Source organism: Chiloscyllium plagiosum, unplaced genomic scaffold (assembly GCF_037043375.1).
Source record: "Chiloscyllium plagiosum isolate Xiang-an unplaced genomic scaffold, Cpla_swu_hap1 HiC_scaffold_17, whole genome shotgun sequence".
Classification (NCBI taxonomy): domain Eukaryota; kingdom Metazoa; phylum Chordata; class Chondrichthyes; order Orectolobiformes; family Hemiscylliidae; genus Chiloscyllium; species Chiloscyllium plagiosum.
The window spans coordinates 4,645,266-4,672,739 of NW_028270155.1; the positions used below are offsets into that span (position 1 = coordinate 4,645,266).

Genomic DNA, 27,474 nt, shown 5'->3' on the forward strand with positions numbered 1-27,474 from the left:
TGGAATACTGTGAGCAGTGCTGGGCCCCTAATGAAAGGCGAGATATACTGGCCTTGGAGGCAGGCCAGACAGGGTTCACCCGCTGATCCGGAGTGTAGATAGTCTGTCTGAGGAGGACAGATCGAATGGTTTGAGCCTGTACTCATCCTGAAACATATAAAGATTTCTAGGGAACTTAGGGTAGACAAGGAGAGTCCATATCCCCCTGAGGGAGAGTCTATGATCAGGTGGCATAACCTCACAATAATGAGATCACCCATTTGAGACAAAGGAGGAACAATTTCTTCTGAGGCTTGTAAATCTGTGGAATTCTTTCTGGAGGGCTGTCATTAAGTATATTCAAGGCTAAGACAGACAGATTTTTAATCAGGAGAGGAATTGAGGATTACGGGAAAAAAGGCAGGAAAGAAAGAGTTGTGGATCAGCAGAACAACTATGATCTCATTGAATAATGAAGCAGGCTCGATGGGCTGAATGGCCTTTTTCTGTTCCGAGTGCTTATGGCCGGCTTGGTGTTTGCCTCATTGATCAAAAAGCCCTGTGCAACCTGGTGTCTGTGACAGTGCCCATCACTCTGGCCTGTGGGCTGCACACTGGTGGGCATCTCTTAGCTGGCAGCATGCCACTATTTCTAAATAGAACAGCAGGGCGCTGTCTCGGTTCTTGGCAGCGAGCTTGTGACAGATGGGAATATCCTTCTGATGGCAGGAACCAGGTCCCAGTTCACATAACTCTCATCCCAACACTCTTGGCTGGAGCCTCTCTGCAGCTTCTCGCTGTGCGCGCATCGGGGCATTTCCAGAGCAAGGGCCAGCTTCCTTCCACGGTCTGGGGCCTATAGTTGGCAGTACTCCTGGAGCCCAAACTCAGGCTGACAGTCCAGTACACACCTGAGGGATCACTGCAAAGATCCTAGACTCTTACAGCACTAAAGAGGCACTTCATCCCATCAACTCTGTACAGCCAAAAACACATTCCTAGCTACACTAGCCCCACTTTCCAAAACTAGGCCCATAGCTTTGAATGTTATGACACTTCAAGCGCCTATCAAAGTACTCTGTAAACATCAAAAGGTTTTCCCACCTCAGCTCCCCACCACCCTCTGGGTGAAAACCCCTCTTCTCAAATCCTCTCTGAAGCTTCTGCTCTTCACTTTAACAGGATGCCCTCTTGTTATTGACTGCCCTTGGGATGAGATGGTGAACTACGGCCTCTTCCCAGTCTCTCAGGTGGATGTAAAAGATATCATGGTGGTATTCCAAAGAGTCAGGGAAGCCTCCTTGGTGTCCAGGCCAATGTTAAACCTCTCATATTACACACAAAAGGATTATCCAGTCATCATAGAGAGTTGGTGGGAATTTATGGTGCACAAATTGGCTGCCACTTTCCTTAAAATTATAATAGCTGTCCATTTCAAAGCACTTGACAGTCAATTAAATCAATTTGCAAAGATCCACCTATATTACACATGACACAGAAACAGAGACACACACACACACACACACACACACACTTTAGTTTCTCGCTCACTCATTACCAACTTCCAGCTCCCCAGACCACATCCTCATGTTGAAAGACTGAAAATTTCATAAACAGAGACAACAGCTCAGTGACTGATTTATACAGTTATAGAGGTGTACAGCACAGAAACAGACCCTTCGGTTCAACACATCCATGCCGACCAGATGTCCTAAACTAATCTAGTCCCATTTGCTAGCATTTGGCTCACATCCCTCTAAACCCTTCCTGTACACATACAACATTTAAAAGGCATCGTGCTGGCTAATTGTACCAGCCTCCACCACTTCCTCTGGCAGCTCATTCCATACCCGTAGCACCCTGTGTAAAAAAAGTTACCCCTTAGGTCGCTTTTATATCTTTCCCCTCTCACCCTAAACCTCTAGTTCTGAAGAAAACGACCTTCTATAAAGATCACTCCTCAGCCTCTGACACTCCAGGGAAAACAGCCCCAAGCTATTCAGCCTCTCCCTATAGCTCAAACCCTCCAACCCCAGCAACATCCTTGTAAATCTTTTTTGAAGAGTAAGACAGACAACATTTTTAAAATCAAATCTTGCTTCTATTAAACATTTGGGGCTATATCAGCCTGTTCAGGAATTTGGGAGTGGGTGAAGCTAACCAAAGAATGAAAACTATTCTGAGTATGTGGCCCACCCCTGGATGCCCTTGAAAAGGTTGTGGTGAGTTGCCTTGTGGAGTTGCTACTGTCCACATGATCAAAGTATTCTCAGCACGTTCGAGATCTACTTTACCAGGTCAGATAATGGTCAATCAGGTTACAGTGAGACGGAGTCACACTCAGAGCTAACTTGGTATAGACGGCAGATTTCCTGTCTTAAATGATGTTATGAATCAGTTGACGTTTTACTGATAATTTTGAGATCATTTTGATCAATGTCATACTTTTAAAAGTGAATTAAAATTCTCAAAAGATTCAAATCCATATTCCGTGTTACCAGTTCAGTAATATGATCACAAACCACCATAGCAGGGAAATTTCAAACTGCTGCTCACACAGAGGACTGCCAGTGAGATCACATACATGATTTGAACACACCTCAACAAGGAAATACACAAAACAGGATACACCTACTACAAATTTTGCAGAAGTGAATGAGCAATTTAACTACATTTTATCTATGTTAAAACAGTCACTAATTCCCCTTGTCAGTAAATTTAGGAGTCTAAACTTATCCCAGTTGTTTCAATAGTTACAATAACTGAGTTTAGACACGATAAATTCTCTCCCCTGACCTCCACAGCACTAAAACACGTGTTTCAGGACTTAACCCACACACGCTAAGCTCTGAGTGAGGGGTGAGGGGGCGCGGTTAAATGAGTGGGAGTAGAGAACAGTGTTTTCCCATTTTACCCCAAACTCTCAGGAGGCAATTTAATGCCAAATGCAGACTCAGCTGGTCAGGTCCCATTGCCAAGGTGCATTGGGGATTGAGAACTCCCCCACTGTCAACATCCTTGGGGTTACCATTGACCAGAAACTCACCACATAAACACAATGGCTACAAGAGCAGGTTAGAGGCTAGAAATAATGTGGTGAAAAACTCACCTCCTGACATTCCAAAGTCTATCCACCACCTGCAAGGTACAAGTCAGGAGTGTGATGGAATACTCCCCACTTGCCTGGACAGGTGCAGCTCCAATAACACTCAAGAAACTCGACACCATCCAGGACAAAGCAGCCCCCGCTTGACTGACACCACACCCACAAGCATCCACACCCTCCACCACCAACTCTCAGTAGCAGCAGTGTGTACCATCCACAAGAAACTGCAGAAATTCACCAAAGACTCTGAGACAGAACCTTCCAAACCCAAGGCCACATCTATCTACTTGGAAACATCTCCTGCAAGTTCCCCTCTGAGCCACGCACAACCCTGACTTGGAAATATGCTGCTGTTCCTTCACAGTCGTTCGGTCAAAATCCTGGAATTCTCTCCCTATCGGCATTGTGGGTCAACCCACAGCAAGCGGACTGCAGCAACTCAAGGCAGCTCACCCCCACCATCTCAAGGGTGAAAGAGGGATGGGTTATCAATGCTGCCAGCCAGTGACACCCAAGTCCCACAAATACATATTTTAAAAATTACAGGTCAGGGTCAGAGTCAGAGATGTGAGCACAGAAACACACCCTTAGGTCCAACTCGTCCATGCTAACCAGATACCCTAAATTAATCTAGTCCCATATGCTAGCCCTTAGCCCATATCCCTCTATAACGTACATTTCATTAACTTGAATTCACTGTAACATGATTGATGAATTGGAGATGCAAACTTTTAAAACGTGTGTTGGCATTACCAACACTAAGCATAGTTTCTCAAGCGCAAATTTTCTATAATGCAGGGTTACACAAGAACCCTGTTAAAGAAAAGCTGACTGTAATCAGAGGGATGGTGGTGAGATTCTGACAGTTATTTGTAGATCTCCAGTTTTCAGACAAGTCACACCCAGTCACATTGCATCAGGTCCCAGTTACCCAATCACATTTCTTCCTATGACATTGAGCAGAGGAATCCAGAGGACAGGAGACAGACCGGGTGAAAAAATAGATTTCATCCAGGTCACCTTCAACTTGCTTGTACCAAATGGTTTTTGAAAATCCTCTCATAGGAATGAGGGCATCGCTGACTGGGCCAGTGTGTATTATCCATTCGTAGCCACCCTTGAACTACCTTCTTTAACCGCTGCAGTCCATGTGCTGTGAGTAAACCCACAATGCCCTTAGGGAGAGAATTCCAGGATTTTGACCCAGTGACACTGAAAGAACGGTGATATATTTCCAAATCAGTATAGTGACTGGCTCGGAGGGGAACTTGCCCACAGTGATTGTATCCTTTTGGTGGGATCAGACGAAGAGGAGCTGGTGACTAACCATTGAACAATCCTGACCAAGAGAGCAAGGCAGGTGAGGGAAATCTGTAGCGGAGGAGAGATTGGGTTTATTAACTCATTCCAGGGATAGTTTTTTTTGAGACGACGTTGAGCTGGGGGATGGACCTTTGCCCAGTCGCGTTTAGAAGAATAAGGGGAATCCAAGGTGCTGAGGGGTTCAGCTGGATGGATACTTCCCCATACAGGAGAGAGACTAAAACTAGGAGACATTGTTCCAGAATAACAGGTCTCACTTTTAACACAAGTGAGAAGGATGGTCTCTCAGGTGGTGGGTTTACAAAATTCTCTTGCCTGGACAGCAGTATAGATTGGGCAAAAGTGAGGACTGCAGATGCTGGAAATCAGGGCCTAGCTCAGAGTGGTGCTGGATAAGCACAGCAGGTCAGGCAGCGTCCAAGGAGCAGGAAAATCGACATTTCGGGCAAAAGCCCTTCATAAGGAATGTATAGATTGGTTCATTGAATTTAATCAAAGCGGAGTAATTGAGGAAAACAAAATTGCTGGAGATCACAGAGCATCAGGCAGCATCCATGGAGAGACAGCAAGCTAACATTTCAAGTCTAGATTACTCTTCATCAGAGCTGGTCACAGTAGAGGGTCATAATGGAATGGAACATAGAACAATACAGCGCAGAACAGACCCTTCCGCCTTCGATATTGCACCGATCTGTGAATTAATCTAAGCCCATCACCCGACACTATCCCATCATCATCCACGTGCTTACCTAAGGATTGTTTAAATCTCCTAATGTGGCTGAGTTGACTACATTAGCAGGTAGGGCATTCCACACCCTTACCACTCTCTGAGTAAAGAACCTGCCTCTGACATCTGTCTTAAACTTATCGCCCCTCAATTTGCAGCTATGCCCCCTCATACAAACTGACATCATCATCCAAGGAAAAAGACTTTCACTATTCACCCTATCTAATCCTCTGATCATCTTGTATGTCTCTATCAAATCCCCTCTTAGCCTTCTTCACTCCAATGAGAACAGACCCCAGTCCCTCAGCTTTTCCTCATAAGACCTTCCCTCCAGACCAGGCAACATCCTGGTAAATCTCCTCTGCACCTTTTCCAATGCTTCCACATCCTTCCTGTAATGGGGGAACCAGAACTGTACACAATATTCCAGGTGCTGCCACACCAGCGTTTTGTATAGTTGCAGCATGACATCATGGCTCTGGAACTCAATCCCTCTACCAGTGAAACCTAACACACTGTATGCCTTCTTAACAACACGATCATCCTGGCAATTTTCAGGGATCTATGTACATGGACTCCAAGATCCCTCGGCACATCCACACTACCAAGAATCTTTCCATTGAACCAGTACTCTGCCTTCCTGTTATTCTTCCCAAAGTGCATCACTTTACATTTCTCTGCATTGAACTCTATTTGCCACCTCTCAGCCCAATTCTGCAGTTTATCCAAGTCTCCCTGCAACATTCTTCCACACTGTCCACTATCCCACCGACCTTAGTGTCATCTGCAAACTTACTAACCCATCTATCTATGTCTGTGTCTAAGTAACTTATAAAAATGACAAACAGCAGTGGTCTCAAAACAGATCCTTGTGGCACACCACTAGTAATCAGACTCCAGACTGAATATTTTCCATTAACCACCATTCGTTGCCTTCTTACAGAAAGACAGTTTCTAATCCAAACTGCTAAATCACCCTCAATCCCATGCCTCCGTATTTTCTCCAACAGCCTACCATGTGGAACCTTATCAAAGGCTTTGCTGAAGTCCATGCACACCACGTCAACTGTCCTACCCTCATCTACATGCTTGGTCACCTTCTCAAAAAACCCAATGAGCTTTGAGAGACACGATCTGCCCCTGACGAATCTATGTTGACTATTTCCAATCAAATTGTTGCTTGCTGGATGATTATAAATCCTATCTCTTATAATCCTTTCCAAGACCTTCCCTACAACAGATGTAAGGCTCACTGGTCTATAATTACCTGGGTCATCTCTACTGCCCTTCCTGAACAAGAGCACATCATTTGCCCAGTTAAAAGTGGAGTTCTGCAGCGTTCAGTTCTGGGTCCTCTGCTGTTTGTAATTTTTATTAATGACTTGGAAGAGGGAGTCGAAGGGGGTCAGTAAATTTGCAGATGATACGAAGATTGGTAGAGTTGTGGATAGTGAGGAGGGCTGTTGTCGGCTGCAAAGGGACTTCGATATGATGCAGAGCTGGGCTGAGGAGTGGCAGATGGAGTTCAACCCTGCCAAATGTGAGGTTGTCCATTTTGGAAGGACAAATAAGAATGCAGAATACAGGGTTAACAGCAGGGTTCTTAGTAAGGTGGAGGAGCAGAGGGATCTTGGGATCTATGTTCATAGATCTTTGAAAGTTGCCACTCAGGTGGATAGAGCTTGTAAGAAGGTCTATGGTGTATTAGCGTTCATTAGCAGAGGGATTGAATTCAAGAGTCATGAAGTGATGTTGCAGCTGTACAGGACCTTGGTTAGGCCACATTTGGAGTACTGTGTGCAGTTCTGGTCGCCTCACTTTAGGAAAGATGTGGAAGCTTTGGAGAGGGTGCAGAGGAGATTTACCAGGATGTTGCCTGGAATGGAGAATAGGTCGTACGAGGATAGGTTGAGAGTGCTAAGCCTTTTCTCATTGGAACGGCGAAGGATGAGGGGTGACTTGATAGAGGTTTATAAGATGATCAGAGGAATAGATAGAGTAGACAGTCAGAAACTTTTTCCCCGGGTACAACAGTGTGTTACAAGGGGACATAAATTTAAGGTGAAGGGTGGAAGGTATGGGGGGGGATGTCAGGGGTAGGTTCTTTATCCGGAGAGTGGTGGGGGCATGGAATGCGCTGCCTGTGGGAGTGGCAGAGTCAGAATCATTGACGACCTTTAAGCGGCAATTAGATAGGTACATGGATGGGTGCTTAAGCTAGGACAAATGTTCGGCACAACATCGTGGGCCGAAGGGCCTGTTCTGTGCTGTATTGTTCTATTTGCGATCCTCCAGTCCTCTGGTACTAAACTTGTAGACAATGATGAATCAAAGATCAAGGCTAAAGGCTCTGCTATCTCCTCCCCAGCTTCCCAGAGAATTCTCGGATGCATCCCATCCAGGCCTAGGGGACTTGTCTACTTTCACTCCTTCTAGAATTGATATCACCGCCTCCTTACTAACCTTGATCCTTTCAAGTCTAATAGTATCTCAGTCTTCTACTTTACAATATTCTCCTTTTCCTGAGTGAAAACAGATGAGAAATATTTGTTTAGCACCTCTCTGATCGCCACAGGGTCCACACACAACTTCCCACTTCTGTCTTTGACTGGCTCTAGTCCTACCCTAAATCATCCTTTTATTCCTCACATACCTATAGAAAGCTTTAGGGTTCTCCTTTATTCTATGTGCTAAAGACTACTCGTGTCCTCTCTTTGCTCTTCTTAACTCTCTCTTTAAATCCTTCCGAGCTGATCTGTAACTCTCCATCACCTCATCTGAACCATCTTGTCTCAACGTCACATAAGCTTCCCTCTTCCACTTAACAAGAAATTCAATTTCTTTAGTAAACCACGATTCCCTTACTTTATTACTTCCTCCCTGCCTGACAGGGACAAACCTATCAAAGAACACAATATCTGTTCCTTAAACCAGCTCCACATTTTGATTCTTCCCCCTCCCCTGCATTTTGCTAGCCATTCTATGCCCCCTAAGTCTTGCCTAAATACATTATAATTGCCCACGCCCCATCGATAATTCTTGCCCTGTGGCATGTACCTAAACATAACGGAATTATGGTCACTCCCTCCAAAGTGCTCACCTACAACTAAATCAAACACCTGGCCTGGTTCATTACCAAGCACCAGATCCAGCGTGGCCTCCCCTCTTGTTGGCCCTTCGACATACCATGTCAGGAAACCCTCCTGCACATATTGGACAAAATCTGATCCATCCGATGTACTAGAGTTACTGCATTTCCAGTCGATGTTGGGGAAGTTAAAGTCCCCCGTAGTGACCACCCTGTTCCTGTCACTCCTGCCCAGAATCGATTCGCCAATCCTCTCCTCCACCTCCCTGGAACTCTGCAGAGGCCTATAAAAAAAACTCCCAGCAGTTTGACCTCTCCTGTTTCTAACCTCAGCCCATACCACCATAGTAAATGAATCCTCGTCAAACGTTCTTTCAGCCACTGTCATAGTTCCTTGACTAACAAAGCCACGCCTCTCCCTCTTTTACCGCCTTGCCTGTCCTTAATGAAAGATCTAAACCCTGGAACCTGCAACATTCATTCCTGTCCCTGCTATATCCATGTCTCTGAAATAGCCACAACACTGAAGTCTCAGGTACCTACCCATGCTGCAAGTTCACCTTCCTTATTCCGGATACTCCTGGCATTGAAGTAGATACACTTTAATCTAATTTGCTGTCTGCCAGCACACTTCTATGACCGCGAAATCCTGTCTGTGCCCTCCCTACTCTCATCCTCCTGTGCACTGCAACTACATCTCCAGTTCCCATCCCCCTGCGGAGTTGGTTTAAACCCACTTGAATAGTACCAGCAAATTTCCCACCCAGGATATTAGTACCCCTCTGGTTCAAGTGAAGACCGTCCTGTTTGTACAAGTCCCACCTTCCCCAGAATGAGCCCCAATTATCCAAGAACCTGAAACCCTCCCTCCTGCACCATCTTGCAGCCACGTGTTCAGCTGATATCTCTCCCTATTCCTTGCCTCGCTATCACGTGGGTAACAAACCAGAGATGACAACTCTGTTTGTTCTAGCTCTCAGCTTCCACCCTAGCGCCATGAAATCCTGCCCGACAACCCTATCTCTCTTCTTATGTTGTTGGTATCTATGTGGACCACAAATTGGGGCTAGTCACCCTCTCCCTTCAGGACCCCAAAAATATGATCCAAGACATCACAGACCTGGGAGGCAACACACCAACCATGGGTTTCTTTCGTTCCCAACAAATCTATTGTGTCCCCACTGACTGAATGTTGAATTAAAGCCAAGATTAGATCAGCCATGATCTTGTTGAATAGTTCAAAGGTCCTTGTGGTGCTGAACTCTAGCTTCCCGCTAATGTCACCTATTAAATCCCAACGTTATGCTCACGACACCACATCTCAGTTTGTTCATTTGTTGAAACTCAATTTCCAAAAGACTTTCGTCTAATTTTAAATTGAATGAATCAAGTCAAACTGTTTAAGTGAAGTTGCAATGATTTATCAAGGCAGCATTACAGACACAATTCTGGCTCAGTTCCTGTTGATGGGCTTATGGCAGAAGCATGGATTCCCCTGCTCCCTCGATGCTGCCTAACCTGCTGTGTTTTTCCAGCACCACACTCTCAACTCTGGCTCAATTCAAATCCAATATTTATTTGATTTACTTCCAGATTTCCAGAATCAGCAGCAATTTGCTTTTTTACCTGATACTTTGAGTATTGCTGTGATTTCTCAGAAATCAGTTCCATTTCAATATGAACGGTTAATGTGCTGCCGACACATTCTTTCTGGATCCCGAGAACTGCCTGGTTTTCAATAGCAGAGTCTACATTAGGTGAGAGTAACCTCCCTACCAAGGGCTGCAGCTGACTGTTCGACAGGGTCAGGCATCATGGCATCATTCCATCCAGGAGTGAAACCAGAGTTTAGGTCAGTGTGGTGCTGGAAAAGCACAACAGGTCAGGCAGCATCCGAGGAGCAGGAAAATCGATGTTTTGGGCAAAAGCCTTTCATTCATTCCTGATGAAGGGCTTTTGCCAGAAAAGGCGAATCTCCTGCTCCTCGGATGCTGTCTGACCTGCTGTGCTTTTCCAGCACCACACTGACCTAAACTCTGGTTTCCAGCATCTGCAGTCCTCACTTTTGCCCAGGAGTGAAACCATGCAGCCCGCTTGCTGAGATCACGGCTCGTACAAACACCCCTAAAATTCCAGCCCAGTCAGCTTCAGATGAATGAACTTTTGTCTGAATCACTGGAACCTCACCAAGTCAATGGGGAGTCACGAACTGGAGCCGTCTCCCCGTGTACACGGATTTAAAAACCTCCCAACTGGAGTTTAATTATTAGTTACAACGTTAAGGTCGCAAATTGAGCAAGTCACAGAAAGGTTTCTCCCCGGGAAAGTCATCCGTTGGGATTTTTGATTCACAAATGTCTATGTTCACAATGTTATAAATACCACGCGGATTAAATGCCCTCATTAAGGTCCAGCTTTACTTTTGATGGGGTTTGAAAGGACAGCACTTACTGATTTAGAGGTTCGGTCACTCTGAGAAGATTCCTCCAGACACATCAGCCCCACCAGATGAGCACAGGATTTTCTGCAGAATCTCACAATTACTGGGAGAAGGTCATTCGGACCGGGCCTGGCTTTACTGACCCATTGATTGTACATCAGTTCCCTGATCGATCACTTTCCCATTCTCATGGCCTCCCATGACTTGCTGGAGAATGGGGGAGGGGGCCTCTGAACCCAACGCTGCCGCAGTTCCGCACTTGCTGAGCGAGTGACTAAGCAGAATGTGGACGGAGACCCAGCGTCTATCCCCAACTCCGTGCTGGGCGGCACGTACACACCGGGACAAGTCTCCACCACTCTCTCTCCCCCCTAGTACATGCACCATTCCTCAGCCAAGGGGGTGCGGACAGGAGGCACCCAGCCCTGTCGGTCCACCCGCTGACGATCTAATCGCCGACAGACCCACTTACCTAAAGCGGCTGAAGCGGTCGGGCTCCTCCTCAAACATCTTCCGCAGTTTGAGGCTGGCACAATTCCGCCGGTGCCAGTCCACCAGGGCTTTATAGTTACTATCGGCGGTGAGAGCATTGGCCATTGCGGCTAAAGGAAGTCCGGGGGGGCTGTGCTTTGATGTGGGGGTAGTGGTAGAGGCTCCGGCAGTGGTGCACCGGGAGCTGAGCTGGGCTGGAACTGTCTCTGTCTGTCTCTTGAGAGCCGGATACGGATGGAACCCTGAGACTGGGCGTTCGAAGGTGAAATTGTAACACTGATTCCACAGCAGCCAATCAGCAGCGGCCAAATGTATGTCCCGCCCACTCGCGCCCTGACGGGCAGGTTGCCCAGCCAATGGTATCTGAGAGTGACGGTGACGTCACAATACCATGTCGGCGTTGCCCGTTTGAGCCGCATTTGGTTCCAAACGGGAGACAGGGGCTGTTCAACTGGGGGAGGCTGCAGGCAGGCTGGCCCCTCGGCGGTACTGCCCTCCCGGTGCAGAGAGCGTGTTCGGGACGGCTCTCTCCAGCCATTGGCCCAGACTGCAAAGGGAAGAGGAGCCCACATGTCTGAAGGTCATAAAGTGAAACCCAATATGAAGCACAAAATGGTGTTTCTGTTTGAAGATGTAGAATTCATTTAAACAGATAAAACATATCCTAAAATAAATGAAAATAAAACATTCTGGATGCTGGAGATTTGAAATAAACAAAGTTTTCAAGAAAATCAGCAGATACTGCACCATCTGAGGAGAAGTAAACGTTTCGATTCAGATAGATATCTGATCCGGAAGATATAGAATGCAAATTTACCTGAAACTAGAGGTACGCTAGTGGGAGACCTTAATTACCCAAATATATACAGGGTAAAATGGAGGCCACTCGTGTGGGGCAGTGGTCGTGTCTTTATCCCCAGACTGAGAGGACAGGCTTCGATTCCCACCTGCACTAAAGGTTGTGATAACATCTCTGAACAGGTTAATTAGAAAGAAGGGCTTATGCCCAAAACGTCGATTCTCCTGCTCCTTGGATACTGCCTGATCTGCTGCACTTTTTCAGCTCTTATCTCCAGCATCTGTAGTGCTCACTTTCTCCAGGTTAATTAGGAAAACGGGTTCAATAAAAACAACAATAAAATGCCGGGAGGGAGATGCCGGATAAAGTGACCTAGGGGTGCGGGTACACAGCTCATTGAAAGTGGAGTCACAGCAGGCAGGATGGTGAAAAAGACATTTAGTACGCTTGCCTTCATTGGTCTTTGAGTGTCGGAGTTGGGTGTCATTTTGCGGCTGTACAGGATATTGGTGAGGCCACTTTTAAAATCCCATATATTTCTGGTCGCTGATCTATAGGAAAGACGTTGTTAAAATTGAGCGGGTTGGAGTGTTTGAGCTATAGGGATAGGCTGGGGCTGTTTTCCGTGGAATTTTGGGAGGGTGACCTTATAAGTTGTATAAGACTCTGGTACGGCCGCATCTGGAATATTGTGTGCAGTTTTGGTCGCCATACTATAGGAAGGATGTGGAGGCATTGGAACGGGTGCAGAGGAGGTTTACCAGGATGTTGCCTGGTATGGAAGGAAAATCGTATGAGGAAAGACTGAGGCACTTGGGGCTGTTTTCACTAGAGAAAAGAAGGTTTAGGGGTGACTTGATTGAGGTGTACAAGATGATTAGGGGGTTAGATAGGGTCGACAGTATGAACCTTTTCCCGCGTATTGAGTCGGGTATTACAAGGGGGCATAGCTTTAAATTAAGGGGGGGTAGATATAGGACTGATGTTAGGGGTAGGTTCTTCACTCAGCGAGTCGTTAGTTCATGGAATGCCCTGCCAGTAACAGTGGTGGACTCTCCCTCTTTATGGGCATTTAAGAGGGCATTGGATAGGTATATGGAGGATAGTGGGTTAGTGTAGTTTAGGTGGGCTTGGATCGGCGCAACATCGAGGGCCCAAGGGCCTGTACTGCGCTGTATTCTTCTATGTTCTATGTTCTAAAATCATGAGGGGCATGAATAGGGTGAATAAACAGGTATTTTCCCCCAGGGTAGGGGAGTCCAAAGCTAGAGGGCACAGGTTTATGGTGAGAGGGGAAAGATTTCAAAGGGACCTATTCATGCAGAGGGTGGTACATGTATGGAATGAGGAAGTGGTGGAGATGGGTACAATTATAATTACAAACACTTATTGGCATGTAAATAAGGTGAATAATAGGTGTCTTTTCCCTAGGGTGGAGAATTTCAAGACTGGGGGCATATTTTAAGGTGATAGGAGAAATTTTTTAAAAAGACATGGGGGCAGTCTTTTGTACACAGTGTGGTTCGTGTGTGAGATGAACTTCTCCAGGAAGTTGTGAACTCAGGTATAGTTACAATGTTTAAAAGACATTTAGCTAAATACATGAATAAAAAGTGTTTGGTGGGATATGTGCCAAATATTGCGTGCAATTCTGATCTTCCTATTGGAAGGATGTTGTGAAACTTGAAAGGGTTCAGAAAGAATTTACAAGGATATTGCCAGGGTTGGAGGATTTGAGCTATTGGGAGAAGTTAAATAGGCTTGGGCTGTTTTCCCTGGAGCATCAGAGGCTGAGGGGTGACCTTATAGAGGTTTATAAAATCATGAGGGGCATGGATAGGATAAATAGACAAGGTATTTTCCCAGGGGTGGGGGAGTCCAGCACTAGAGGGCAAAGGTTTAGGGTGAGAGGGGAAAGATATAAAAGAGACCTATGAGGCAACTTTTTCATGCAGAGGGTGGTACGTGTATGGAATTAGCTGCCAGAGGAAGTGGTGGAAGCTGGTACAATTACAACATTTAAAAGGCATTTGAATGGGTATATGAATAGGAAGGATTTGGAGGAATATGGGCCGGGTGCTGGCAGGTGGGACTAGATTAGGTTGGGATATCTGGTCGGCATGGATGAGTTGGACCGAAGGGTCTGTTTCCGTGCTGTACATCTCTATGACTCTAAGTGCAGGCGGGTGAGACTAGGTTAGTTGTAGGCTAGGCATAGACTGGTTGGACAGAGGGATCTGTTTCCATGCTGTATGAGTCTATGACTCTCCAACATGTAAAAGGATGGGTACATGAATAGGATGATTTTAGAGGGATATGGGCCAAATGCTGGCTAATGAAACTAGGTCAGATGGGAATGTCTGGTCAGTGCGGACAAGTTGGACTGAAGGGTCTGGTGTATGATTCTACAGTTTCTGGTGTGTTCAGGAGTGTTTTCGTCATCAGTAAGATTCCAACCCAATGAAGAAGCTGGAAGGATACATTTGCTGGACTTGCTTCTGGAAATGAGGTGGGTCAATTTAATCATGTGTCCTGAGGGATATTAAGGGAACAGTGACCATAAGGTTTAGATTGGTTATGGAAAAGGTCAAGGAACTATCCAGAATAAACATAACTAATTGCAGGAGGACGAGTGTCAGAGTGAGAACAGATCTGGTCAAGGCTTATTAGATTCAAAGATCTGCATGAAATAATTTAAAGAGATAATTTGGACAGAGTCGGTCTACCTTCCCACAAGGTAGAAAGGTAAGGTAGAGAATGGACAATGAAAGAGATAGGGATTAAGATAAAGTAGAAAAGAGGTATGAAACTTGTCAGGTTAAGGCTGAATATAGACAGTTCCAAAACAGAACAGAAATTGCTGGAAAGGTTCCACAGATCTGGCAGCAGCTGTCGGGAGAAGTCAGAATGAATGCTTCAGATGCAGTGACCCTTCCACAGAAACTTCAGGATGGATTGAAAAAGTGAAAGAGAGAATGAGAAGAGGCTGGCAGCCAGCATTGGAAGGAGTCCAAATATCCTTTATAGGCCAAGAAATAGTTAAAGGGTAGTGAAAGGAGGAGTGGAGTTGATATCGAACCAAAAAGAGGATCTACACATGAAGGCTGAGGTACAAAATGAGTCCTCTGTATGTCTTTATCAAGATAGAAGATGCTGCCAAAGTCATAGTGAAAGAGGAAATAGTTGTGACAATGGATGGGCTAAAATTGTTCAAGAGAAGTTAGAAGGTCAGGCTGGCCTTAACATTGATAAGGCGAATGTGAGGACTGCAGACGCTGGAGATCCGAGTCAAGGGTAGAGTGGTGCTGGAAAAGCACAGCAGGTCAGGCAGCATCCGAGGAGCAGGAAAATCGACATTTCGGGCAGGAGCCCTTCATCAGGAAACTAAAGAAGGGCTCCTGCCCGAAATGTCGATTTTCCTGCTCCTCGGATGTTGCCTGACCTGCTGTGCTTTTCTAGCACCACTCTAATCTTAACATTGATAAGCCAAACAGTCAAGATGACTTGCATCCAAGGATACATACTACACAGGCATTGACCATAATTTTCCAATAGTCTGACATTAATTTTCAAGTCCTCTCTGGCCAGAGGGGGGATACCTGAGGACTGGAGGACAGCTAATGTGGTACCATAGTTCAAGAAAGTTGGTAGGGATAAACTAAGAAACCACACACCAGTGAGTGTAACATCAATGGGAGGGAAACTATTGGATATCAATCTGAGGGACAGAATTAATATCCACTCGAAAAGGCAAAGGTTAATCATAGCCAGCCATCTTGGCTTTGTAAGGGGGAGATCATGTCTAACAAATTTGAGTTTTTTGAGGAGGTGTCTAGGTGTGTTGATGAGGTTAGTGTAGTGGATGTAGTCTACATGAATTTCATTAAGGCTTCTGACAAAGTCTGGCACAGCAGACTGCTTCAGAACATAGGAACCGATGGTTGTAAGTTGTAACCTCAACCTGAGATACGAATCTTCTCAAAAATCAGTAACAAACAATGGAATCCAGGGCCATTTGGCAAAATGGATCCAAAATTGGTTTAGCGGCGGGAAGCAGAGGATGATTGGGTCAAAGGATGTTTGTGTGACTGGAAACCTGTGTCCAGGGACACACCATAGGGTTTTAGATTAGATTAGATTACTTACAGTGTGGAAACAGGCCCTTTGGCCCAACAAGTCCACACCGACCCGCCGAAGCGTAACCCACCCATTCCCGTACATTTACCCCTTTACCTAACATTACGGGCAATTTAGCATGGCCAATTCACCTGACGTGCACATCTTTGGACTGTGGGAGGAAACCGGAGCACCCGGAGGAAACCAACACAGACACGGGGAGAATGTGTAAACTCCACACAGTCAGTCGCCTGAGTCGGGAATTGAACCCGGGTCTCTGGCGCTGTGAGGCAGCAGTGCTAACCACTGTGCCACCGTGCCGGTTTGGTGCTGTTTGTTTTGTACATTAATAATTGAGACATGAAGGGAGGAACTAAGATCAGTTTGTTTGCAGATGACAGGGGAATTGGTGATGTAGTAAATAGCAAGGAGGACAGCCTAAGACTACAGGACAATGTAGACGGGCTGGTCAGATTGACGGAACACAGTGGCAAATGGAATTTAATCCTGAAAACTGAGAGGTGATGCCTTTTGGGAGCACTGATAAAGCAAGGGAGCACATAATGAATAGCAGAACTTTTGGAAATACAGGGGGACCTTGGTGTGTGTGAGCACAGATCTTTGAAGGCAGCAGGACAGGGTTGTTAGGAAGGCATATAGGATACTTGCCTTTATTCATCAAGGCATTGAGTACAAGTGCAGGGAGGTTATGATGGAGCTGCCTGTAATGTTAGGTTACAGCTGGAGTCCTGTGTGCAGTTCTGGTCACACACTGTGAGGATTGCACTAGCGAGGGTGCAGAGGAGGTTCACCAGGAAGTTCCCTAGGGCTGAAACAATTCAGATATGAAGAGAGATTCAATAGACTGGGAGTAGTTGCCTTAGAGCAGAAAAAGCTGAGGGAGATCCGATTGAGGTGTACAAAGTTCTGAGGGGCATAAACACTGTAGATAGAGAGAAACTTGAATTTTTTCCCTTTAGATAGGTTAATAGCCAGGGGGTGAGGGGCAGGAGGTTGAGAGGGGACTTGAGGAAAATATTTCTCACCCAGAGGATTGTGGGCATCTGGAATTCACGGTCTTTCAGGTAGTAGATGCAGGAACTACCATGACATTTAATAATGATTGAGATGAGCATTTGAAATTCCACAGGATACAAGGCTACAGGCCTAGTACTGGAAATTAGGGTTAGAATAGATGGATGACCAGTGCAGACATAATGGACCGAAGGGCCTCTCTCCATACTGTAAACGCTCTGTGACTCTCTATGATACAGGAGTGATTCCGAGGACTAGAGCGTTACAGACATTTCAGTCTTGTTCAAGAAAAGGGATAAGGAGAAATTCAGCAATTACAGACCAGTCAAGTTAACCTCATTTGTAACTTTTAGAAACTCTACTCTGGGACAAAATTAACAGCCACATGGGTGAATGTGGATTTAATTAAAGAAAATTATGTGTTTATTACAAGGAAATGGTGTTCAACAAACTTGATTGACTTTCTAATGAGGTAAGAGAGGGTCGACAAGATTAATACAATCGATGTGGTTTACATAGACCCCAAAAGGCAGTTGATAAGTTTCGAGTAACCAACAGCAAAGTTGAAGCCCATGGAATAAATAGCAACATGGAGAGGAAACTGAGAGGATTGACAGAAAATAAAGTTTCTTGATGAACTGTTGTTCTGCAGTATAATTTGGATAAATGTCAGGTTATTCACTTTGGAAGCAAAAACAAGGCAGCAGATTCCTACCTGACTGGATGTGAATTGGGAGAGGGGAGTGTGCCGTGGGACCAGGTGCCCTTGCGAAGGCTGAAGGTAAACATGTAGGTGCTGCAGTTGGTAAAAAAGGCAAATGGAATGTTGGCCTTCATTGGGAGAGGTTTCGAGTACAGGAGCAGAGATGTGTTGTTGCAGTTATACAGGGTCTTGGTGAGGCCACCCCTAGAATACTGTGTGCAGTTAGATTAGATTAGATTACTTACAGTGTGGAAACAGGCCCTTCGGCCCAACAAGTCCACACCGACCCGCCGAAGCGTATACCACCCAGACCCATACTCCTACATTTACCCCTTCACCTAACACTGCAGACAATTTAGCATGGTCAATTCACCTAACCCGCACATTTTTGGATTGTGGGAGGAAACCGGAGCACCCGGAGGAAACCCACGCAGACACGGGGAGAATGTGCAAACTCCACACAGAGAGTCGCCTGAGGCGGGAATTGAACCCGGGTCTCTGGCGCTGTGAGGCAGCAGTGCTAACCACTGTGCCACCGTGCTGCCCACAGTTCTGGTCTCCTTTCCTGAGGAAGGTTGCTCTTGCTCTCGGGGGAGTGCAGTGAAGCTTTCCCAGGCTGATTCCAGGGATGGTGGAACATCCTCCCTGCATCTACCCTGTCTAGTGGTATATGAGGAGAGATTGACTAGGTTAGGATTGTTTTCACTGGAATTCAGATGAGTGAGTGGGGGGTGGGGGGTGGGGTGGGATCTCAGAGACTTATAAAATGCTTAAAGGACTAGACAGGGTAGATGCAGGGAGGATGTTCCCTATGTGGGTGCGTCCAGACCCGGGGATCACATTCTGAGGATTCGTGGTGGACTGTTTAGGATGGAGATGAGGAGACATTTCTTCACCCAAAGTGTGGTGAGCCTGTGCAATTCATTACCACAGGAAGTAGCTGATACCAAAACATTGAATGTATTCAAGAGATGGCTAGATATAGCACTTGGGGGTGAATGGGATCAAAGGTCATGGGGAGAAAACAGGATTAGGCTATTGAGTTGAACAATCAGCCAATCTGTGATGAATGGCGGGGAAGGCTCGAAGGGCTGAATGGCCTCTTCCTGCTCCTATCTTCTATGTTTCTATTAATGGAGGGAGGTTGATCTTAGTTAGGTCCACTGCTTTTATTAATCAACATGAATAACCCAGCCCTCGGTCTGCAGGGCACAATTTCAACATTTGTAGTTGCTGCAAAACTGGGAACTATTGGGAACTGAGGTTATTGATAGACTTCAAGAGGGCACACTGTCCTGACTTGGAAATATATCATCATTCCATCAATGTCGCTGGGTCCAAATCTTGGAATTCCCTCCCTAAGAGCATTGTGGGTCTACCTCCTGCACATGGACTGCAGCAGTTCAAGAAGGCAGCTCACCGCCACCTTCTCAAGGGGCAACTAGGGACGGCAATAAATGCTGGGCCCAGCCATAACCCACATCCTGTGAACTAATTTAAAGAAAAACCTGCCTGGATAGTTGGCAGAGAAGTGTAAAGTGGTTTATTTTGGTTTAGGAGGAATATAGGAAGACAATATAAAATAAAGGGTACAATTCTAAAGAACAGAGGGACCTGGGGTTAGATAAATGCACATATCATTGAAGCTGGCATGAGAGTGTCGCTAATAAGGAATATGGCATGTAGACTTTATAAATAGATTTGCCATATTCTTACCAGACCATAGGGCTGCTCTCTCACTAGAGAGAGTCAGAAATCACACAACATCAGGTTACAGTGCAGACCATAACTTGCTGTTGTGAGTTTTGACTTTGTCCACTCCAGGCCAACACCAGTACCTCCACCTCATTAAGAAGAGACAACTGGTGGTGGTTTAACCTGAGGGTCACTACACCTCAGGTGAGGGAGAGATCGAGAAGGAGAGTCCTTCAAGGAAGTAAAAGCATAGAGAACAACCTATAAACATCCCTTGTTCACCCTCAGCTAGAATATAATATTGAGCATCAGATCTGAAGAAGGATATAATGTCTTTGGAGGGGATGCAGAAAGGATTCACAAAAATAGTTCCAAGATTTACAGATTTCAGTCATGGAGATAGATTGGAGAAACTGGTGCTGTTCTTGGAGAAAGGAAGATTGAGAGGAGATTCGACTGAGGTGTTCATCATCGTCAGGGAGCTAACGAGAAGAGATAGAGACGTACATTCACATTGGCTGAAAGGTGGAGAATCAGAGAATGGAAATTTCAGATCAAAGACAAAACACCCGATGGTGATATGAGGAAAAGCTTTTCAATGGTGCAAGTGATTAGGTTGGAGAATGTACAGTTCCAGGGTGTGCTGAAGGCAGATTGAGCTGTGGCTTTCAAAAGGAAGTTGGAAAAAGAAAAAGACAAGTACAAGGTGATGTGGAAGGACCGTGGAAAGGCAGTGAGTGGGTTCAGAGAGGTGCTAGGACTGGCTGCTTTCCTCGCCCAGACAGACAGACACACATATGCATTCACACAGACACAGACACACGTTACAAACACACATACACACACATGCACACAGCAGAGCTGTAACTATTCAGTGGTTCTCTCAGAATCCCCTTAGAATATTTTAATGAAGAGTAGTGGAGATGGTTTTCCTGAGTTTTCACTAATATTTATTCCTCAACTAACATCCCTAATTAATACTCAGATTGTTTTTAAAAATCTTGTTGAAGTTTGTTGGAGCTGTTTGTTGAAAAGGTCGTTCCCTACAGTGACTATGATTTGAATGAAAGCACTGAATTATCTGTAAAGCATGTTGGGACTTACTGACGTCTTGACTGGGAGAGAAATTCTATCTTTTCGCTCATGACAGATGAGACAAGTGAGTTTTGAGAAGGTCTGTAGCTCAGGTTGAGGTTCTGTTCAAGTTCATTAGCTGCTGTTTTAGTGTGGTGGTGGGTTTGTGGGCTTGATGACCCTATACAGACAACAAGCAAAACTAATGTCATTTACAAAATACCGTGCAAGAACAGTCACATAGATGGGTTAACTCCAGGAAAGGTAAGAGAGGGAGGCAGCTAGTGCAGGAGTCTTCTGTGGCTATACCCATTTCAAACAGGTATGCTGTTTTGGAAAATGTAGGGGGTGATGGATTCTCAGGAGAACGTAGCACGAACAGCCAAGTTTCTGGTATTGAGACTGGCTGTAATGCAATGAGGAGTACATCAGGTTCCAAGAGATCAATTGTGTAAGGGGATTCTCGAGTTCGAGGTAAAGACAGACGTTTCTGTGGCCAGCAGCAAAAAAGCAGAATAGTGTGTTGCTTCCCTGGTGCCAGGATCAAGAATGTCTCAGAGAGGGTGCAGAATGTTCTCACGGGGGAGAGGGGCCAGCAAGAAGTCATCGTCCACATTGGAACCAACGACATTAGAAGGGAAAAGGTTGAGATTCTGAAGGGAGATTACAGAGAGTTAGCAGGAATTTAAAATGGAGGTCCTCGAGAATAATAATATCTGGATTACTCCCAGTGCTACGAGCTAATGAGCGCAGGAATAGGAGGATAGAGCAGATGAATGCATGGCTGAGGAGCTGGTGTATGGGAGAAGGATTCACATTTTTGGATCATTGGAATCTCTTTTGGGGTAGAAGTGACCTGTACAAGAACGACGGATTGTACCTAAGTTGGAGGGGGACTAATATACTGGCAGGGAAATTTGCTAGAACTGCTTGGGAGGATTTAAACTAGTAAGGTGGGGGGGACCCAGGGAGATAGTGAGGAAAGAGATCAATCTGAGACGGGTACAGCTGAGAACAGAAGTGAGTCAAACAGTCAGGGCAGGCAGGGACAAGGTAGGACTAATAAATTAAACTGCTTTTATTTCAATGCAAGGGGCCTAACAGGGAAGGCAGATGAACTCAGGGCATGGTTAGGAACATGGGACTGGGATATCATAGCAATTACAGAAACATGGGTCAGGGATAGACAGGACTGGCAGCTTAATGTTCCAAGATACAAATGCTACAGGAAGGATAGAAAGGGAGGCAAGAGAGGAGGGGGAGTGGTGTTTTTGATAAGAGATAGCATTACAGCTGTGCTGAGGGAGGATATTCCCAGAAATACATCCAGGGAAGTTATTTGGGTGGAACTGAGAAATAAGAAAGGGATGATCACCTAACTGGGATTGTATTATAGACCCCCTAATAGTTCGTAAGAAATTGAGAAACAAACTTGTAAGGAGATCTCAGCTATCTGTAAGAATAATAGGGTAGTTATGGTAGGGGATTTTAACTTTCCAAACAGATTGGGACTGCCATAGTGTTAAGTGTTAGATGGAGAGGAATTTAAGTGTGTACAAGAAAATTTTCTGATTCAGTATGTGAATGTACTTACTAGAGAAGGTGCAAAACTTGACCTACTCTTGGGAAATAAGACAGGGCAAGTGACTGAGGTGTCAGTGGGGGAGCACTTTGGGGCCAGCGACCATAATTCTATTAGATTTAAAATAGTGATGGAAAAGGATAGACCAGATCTAAAAGTTGAAGTTCTAAATTGGAGAAAGGCCAATTTTGATGGTATTAAGCAAGAATTTTCGAAAGCTGATTGGATGCATATGTTCGCAGGTAAAGGGGCGGCTGGAAAATGGGAAGCCTTCAGAAATGAGATAACAAGAATCCAGAGAAAGTATATTCCTGTCAGGGTGAAAGGGAAGGCTGGTAGGTGTAGGGAATGCTGGATGACTAAAGAAATTGAGGGTTTGGTTAAGAAAAAGAAGGAAGCATATGTAAGATATAGACAGAATAGATCGAGTTAATCCTTAGACGAGTATAAAGGAAGGAGGAGTATACTTAAGAGGGAAATCAGGAGGGCAAAAGGGGACATGAGATAGCTTTGGCAAATAGAGTTTAAGGAGAATCCAAAGGGTTTTTACAAATACATTAAGGACAAAAGGATAATTAGGGAGAGAATAGGGCCCCTCAAAGATCAGCAAGGCGGCCTTTGTGTGGAGCTGCAGGAGATGGGGCAGATACTAAATGAGTATTTTGTATCAGTGTTTACTGTGGAAAAGGATATGGAAGATATAGAAAGTAGCGAAATAGATGGTGACATCTTGCAAAATGTCCAGATTACAGTGGAGAAAGTGCTGGATATCTTGAAACGCATAAAGGTGGATAAATGTTGTGGTTCTGTTCGCCGAGCTGGGAATTTGTGTTGCAGACGTTTCGTCCCCTGTCTAGGTGACATCCTCAGTGCTTGGGAGCCTCCTGTGAAAGGGCTTCTGTGATGTTTCCTCCCGCATTTATAGTGGTTTGTATTTGCCGCTTCCGGTTGTCAGTTCCAGCTGTCCGCTGCAGTGGCCGGTATATTGGGTCCAGGTCGATGTGTTTGTTGATAGATTCTGTGGATGAGTGCCATGCCTCTAGGAATTCCCTGGCTGTTCTCTGTCTGGCTTGTCCTATAATAGTAGTGTTGTCCCAGTCGAATTCATGTTGCTTGTCATCTGCGTGTGGCTACTAAGGATAGCTGGTCGTTTCGTTTCGTGGCTAGTTGGTGTTCATGGATGCAGATCGTTAGCTGTCTTCCTGTTTGTCCTATGTAGTGTTTTGTGCAGTCCTTGCATGGGATTTTGTACACTACATTGGTTTTGCTCATGCTGGGTATCGGGTCCTTCGTTCTGGTGAGTTGTTGTCTGAGAGTGGCTGTTGGTTTGTGTGCTGTTATGAGTCCTAGTGGTCGCAGTAGTCTGGCTGTCAGTTCGGAAATGTTCTTGATGTATGGTAGTGTGGCTAGTCCTTTGGGTTGCGGCATGTCCTCGTTCCGTTGTCTTTCCCTTAGGCATCTGTTGATGAAATTGCGCGGGTATCCATTTTGGCGAATACATTGTAGAGGTGTTTTTCTTCCTCTTTTTGCAGTTCTGGTGTACTGCAGTGTGTTGTGGCCCTTTTGAACAGTGTCTTGATGCAACTTTTGTGTGTGTTGCAGTGGTTGCTTTCTGGTCTCCTTCCTATTGGAAAGATGTTGTGAAACTTGAAAGGGTTCAGAAAAGATTTACAAGGATGTTGCCAGGATTGGAGGATTTGAGCTATAGGGTGAGGCTGAACAGGCAGGGACTGTTTTCCCTGGAGCGTCAGAGGCTGAGGGGTGACCTTATAGAGGTTTACAAAATTATAAGGGGCATGGATAGGATAAATAGGCAAAGTCTTTTCCCTGGGGTGAGGGAGTCCAGAACTAGAGGGCATAGGTTTAGGGTGAGAAGGGAAAGATATAAAAGAGACCTAAGGGGCAACGTTTTCACGCAGAGGGTGGCACGTGTATGGAATGAGCTGCCAGAAGAAGTGGTGGAGGCTGGTACAATTGCAATATTGAAGAGGCATTTGGATGGGTATATGAATAGGAAGAGTCTGGACGGATATGGGCCGGGTGCTGGCAAGTGGGAATAGATTATGTTGGGATATTTGGTTGGCATGGACGGGTTGGACTGAAGGGTCTGTTTCCATGCTGTACATCTCTATGACTCTAGCTGTAACAAACACTACATTGGACAAACAGGCAGAAAACTAGCCACAAAAAGACATGACCCTCTTTCACTAGTATCCTTACATACAGATGAGGAAGGACACCACTTCGACTGGGACAACACATCCATCCTAGGACAAGCCAAACAGAGCCATGCACGAGAATTCCTAGAAGCATGGCATTCCAACTGGAACTCTACCAACAAACACATTGACTTGGACCCGATTTACCACCCCCTGAGAAAAAGAACCGGAAATGACATCACCGCAGGAAATGACATCACCAACCCAAAGAAACCCAAACATATAAATACAAAGCAGGAATCATCAACCGTGCTTTGCCTCGAGGCCCACTGAAGATGTTACCTAGTCGGGTGATGAAACGTCTGGAAATTAACTGTCCAGCTCAGCGAGCAAACCAACATCCACAACTGATGAGACAATCAGTGTATCCTAAACCCCAGGCAGTAGAGTTAGCTGGGACCTCTGCAGAAATTGTTGATTGGAGTTGAACATCACAGAGTGTGCAGAATTGTAAAGGTATGTGTGGTTTAAATGAAGAAGTCAGGTTTAGGAACACAGGTACAGTTTTCTGGACCAGAACTAACTCCTACGTCGCAATCTACTGATTGAGGATGATCAGCCATGATCATAATGAATGGTGGTGCAGGCTCGAAGGGCAGAATGGCCTACTCCTGCACCTATTGTCTATTGTCTATTGTCAATCCCAGTCCCAGCAAGAATTAAAGGTCATTGTAAGGTTAGATCCTGGTTCGTGTCTTTAGAAACTGGTGCCCAGACAACAGCGTGGGAGGTATGGGAATGGGTCCCATGCTTGTGAACCTTGTAAATCTGAATGAGAAGCATCACATTTATTGCCCATCCCTAATTGTCCTGGAGACAGTGATAATGAATCCTTGAATCACTGCAATCTATTTGGTGTGGGAACACCAACAGTGCTGTTAGTGGCTGGCCCAGCTCAATTTCTGATTCATCATAATTCACCTGATCTGGTTAAAGACCAAAATTCAGCTGCCCTTGGTATAACTTATACCAAAGTCCACTCACCCATTGCCCCATATGTGGTAACCTACAGTGACATCTGGTCAACAGAGCTTCAAGTTCATACTTTCATATCCGTCCCTCCTCGAGTCCTATAATCCTCAGAACATTGCTGAGGCCCAATGGTTTTACTGATGATTTGTAGCCTCGTCAGTAAGGTCAAAGAGTCATTGAGTCACACAGCACAGAAACAGACCCTTCAGGCCAACTCATCTGGGCCAACCAGACATCCCAAACTGATCTAGTGCCAATTTACCAGCACTTGGCCCATATCCCTCTAAACCCTTCCAATTCATATATCCATCTAGATGCCTTTTAAATGTCAGAGAGTCATAGAGTCACACAGCACACAAACAGACCTGTTGGTCTATGCTGACCATAATCCCAAACTAGACAGGTCCCACCTGCCTGCACTTGGCCCATATCCCTCCAAACTTATCTTGTTCATATACATATTCAATGTCTTTTAAACTTTGTAAATGTACCCACATCCAAAACTTCCTGTGGAAGTTCACTCTCTGTGTAAAAGAATTGCCCCTCATGTCTTTTTAAAATCTTTCTCCTCTTACCTTAAAAATATGCCCCCAGTCTTGAAATTCTCCAATCTAGAGAAAAGATACCTACCATTCACCCTACCTATACTCCGGTAAGTGATGGAGGCTTTTACAATTACAATTACAGACACCTATTGGCATGTAGATAAGGTGAATGGTAGGTGTCTTTCCCCTAGATTGGAGAATTTCAAGACTGGGAGCATATTTTGAAGGAACAATTTTAGTAAGTCCTGCAGCAGTTAGAAAACCATGTGAAATTGGTTTAGATTCTTGTAATGATGTTATAGAGTCACAGAGTCCTATAACATGGAGACAGGCCCTTCAGCCCAAACTGGTCCATGCTGACCAAAATGTCCATCCAATTTTCCCTAGTTTGGAGGTGGCGGAAATGACGAGCGCCTCACCTTCCACCTAGGAACCCTCCAACCACAAGGGATGAACTCAGATTTCTCCAGTTTCCTCATTTCCCCTCCCCCCACCTTGTCTCAGTCAAATCCCTCGAACTCAGCACCGCCTTCCTAACCTGCAATCTTCTTCCTGACCTCTCCGCCCCCCCACCCCCACTCCGGCCTATCACCCTCACCTTGACCTCCTTCCACCTATCGCATTTCCAACGCCCCTCCCCCAAGTCCCTCCTCCCTACCTTTTATCTTAGCCTGCTGGACACACTTTCCTCATTCCTGAAGAAGGGCTCATGCCCGAAACGTCGATTCTCCTGCTCCTTGGATGCTGCCTGACCTGCTGCGCTTTTCCAGCAACACATTTTCAGCTCTGATCTCCAGCATCTGCAGTCTTCACTTTCTCCTTTAACAGAATAGGAGGCAACCTCATTGAAACAAGAAAGATCCTGAGGGGTTTGACAGGACAGGTGTTCAGAGGATGGTTCCTTGTGTGGGGGAGTCCAGAACAAGGGGTCACTGCTTATGATTGGGGTCACCCATTTAATACAAAGGTTGAGGTGAACTTTACTCTCTCAGAGGATCGTGAGTCTTTTGAACAGTCTTCCTGAAAAGGTGATGGAACTAGAGTCTTTGAATAATTTTAAAGGAGAGGAGACAGATCCTTAAATGTGTTTGGGAGTGTGAGATCAGCTGTAGGCTTTTACAGAATGGCAGAGCAGGCTTGAGGGGCTGAATGGTCTCCTACACTTAACTCACGTGTTCCTAAAAGAGCCCAACAAATGAGCTCTTGTGGCGCAGTGATAGTGTCTCTGCCTCTGAACCAGGAGACCCAGCTCCAAGTCCCACCTACTCCAGAGGTGTGCACTAATATCTCCAAACTGGTGGATTCAAAGCCATCTGAAAATCCAGTGAGTTCATGACCTTCAGAGCAGGGAGAGCACAGCAGGACAGGTAGCATCCGAGGAGCAGGAGAATCGATGTTTCGGGCATAAGCCATTCATCAGGAAGGTGAAGAGATTACGCTCAAAATGTCGATTCTCCTGCTCCTCGGATGCTGCCTGTCCTGCTGTGCTTTTCCAGCACCACACTATCGACTCTGATCTCCAGCATCTGCGGTCCTCAGTTTCTCCTTCAGAGCAGTAAACCTGCCAGCCTTACCTATA

General features: G+C 45.5%; 1 protein-coding gene across 1 annotated transcript in view; it reads right to left on the reverse strand.

Annotated features, from left to right (window-relative positions):
* The window catches only part of LOC122558199 (glucose-6-phosphate isomerase), a 36,316-nt gene extending 24,950 nt beyond the window's left edge, over positions 1-11,366 (reverse strand). The window contains exon 1 of the mRNA XM_043706519.2: positions 11,136-11,366. Within this exon, the coding sequence (XP_043562454.2) occupies positions 11,136-11,260 (125 nt within the window). The 5' untranslated portion in view covers positions 11,261-11,366. The remainder of the gene's footprint in view (positions 1-11,135) is intronic.
* Between the last annotated feature and the right edge of the window lie 16,108 nt (positions 11,367-27,474).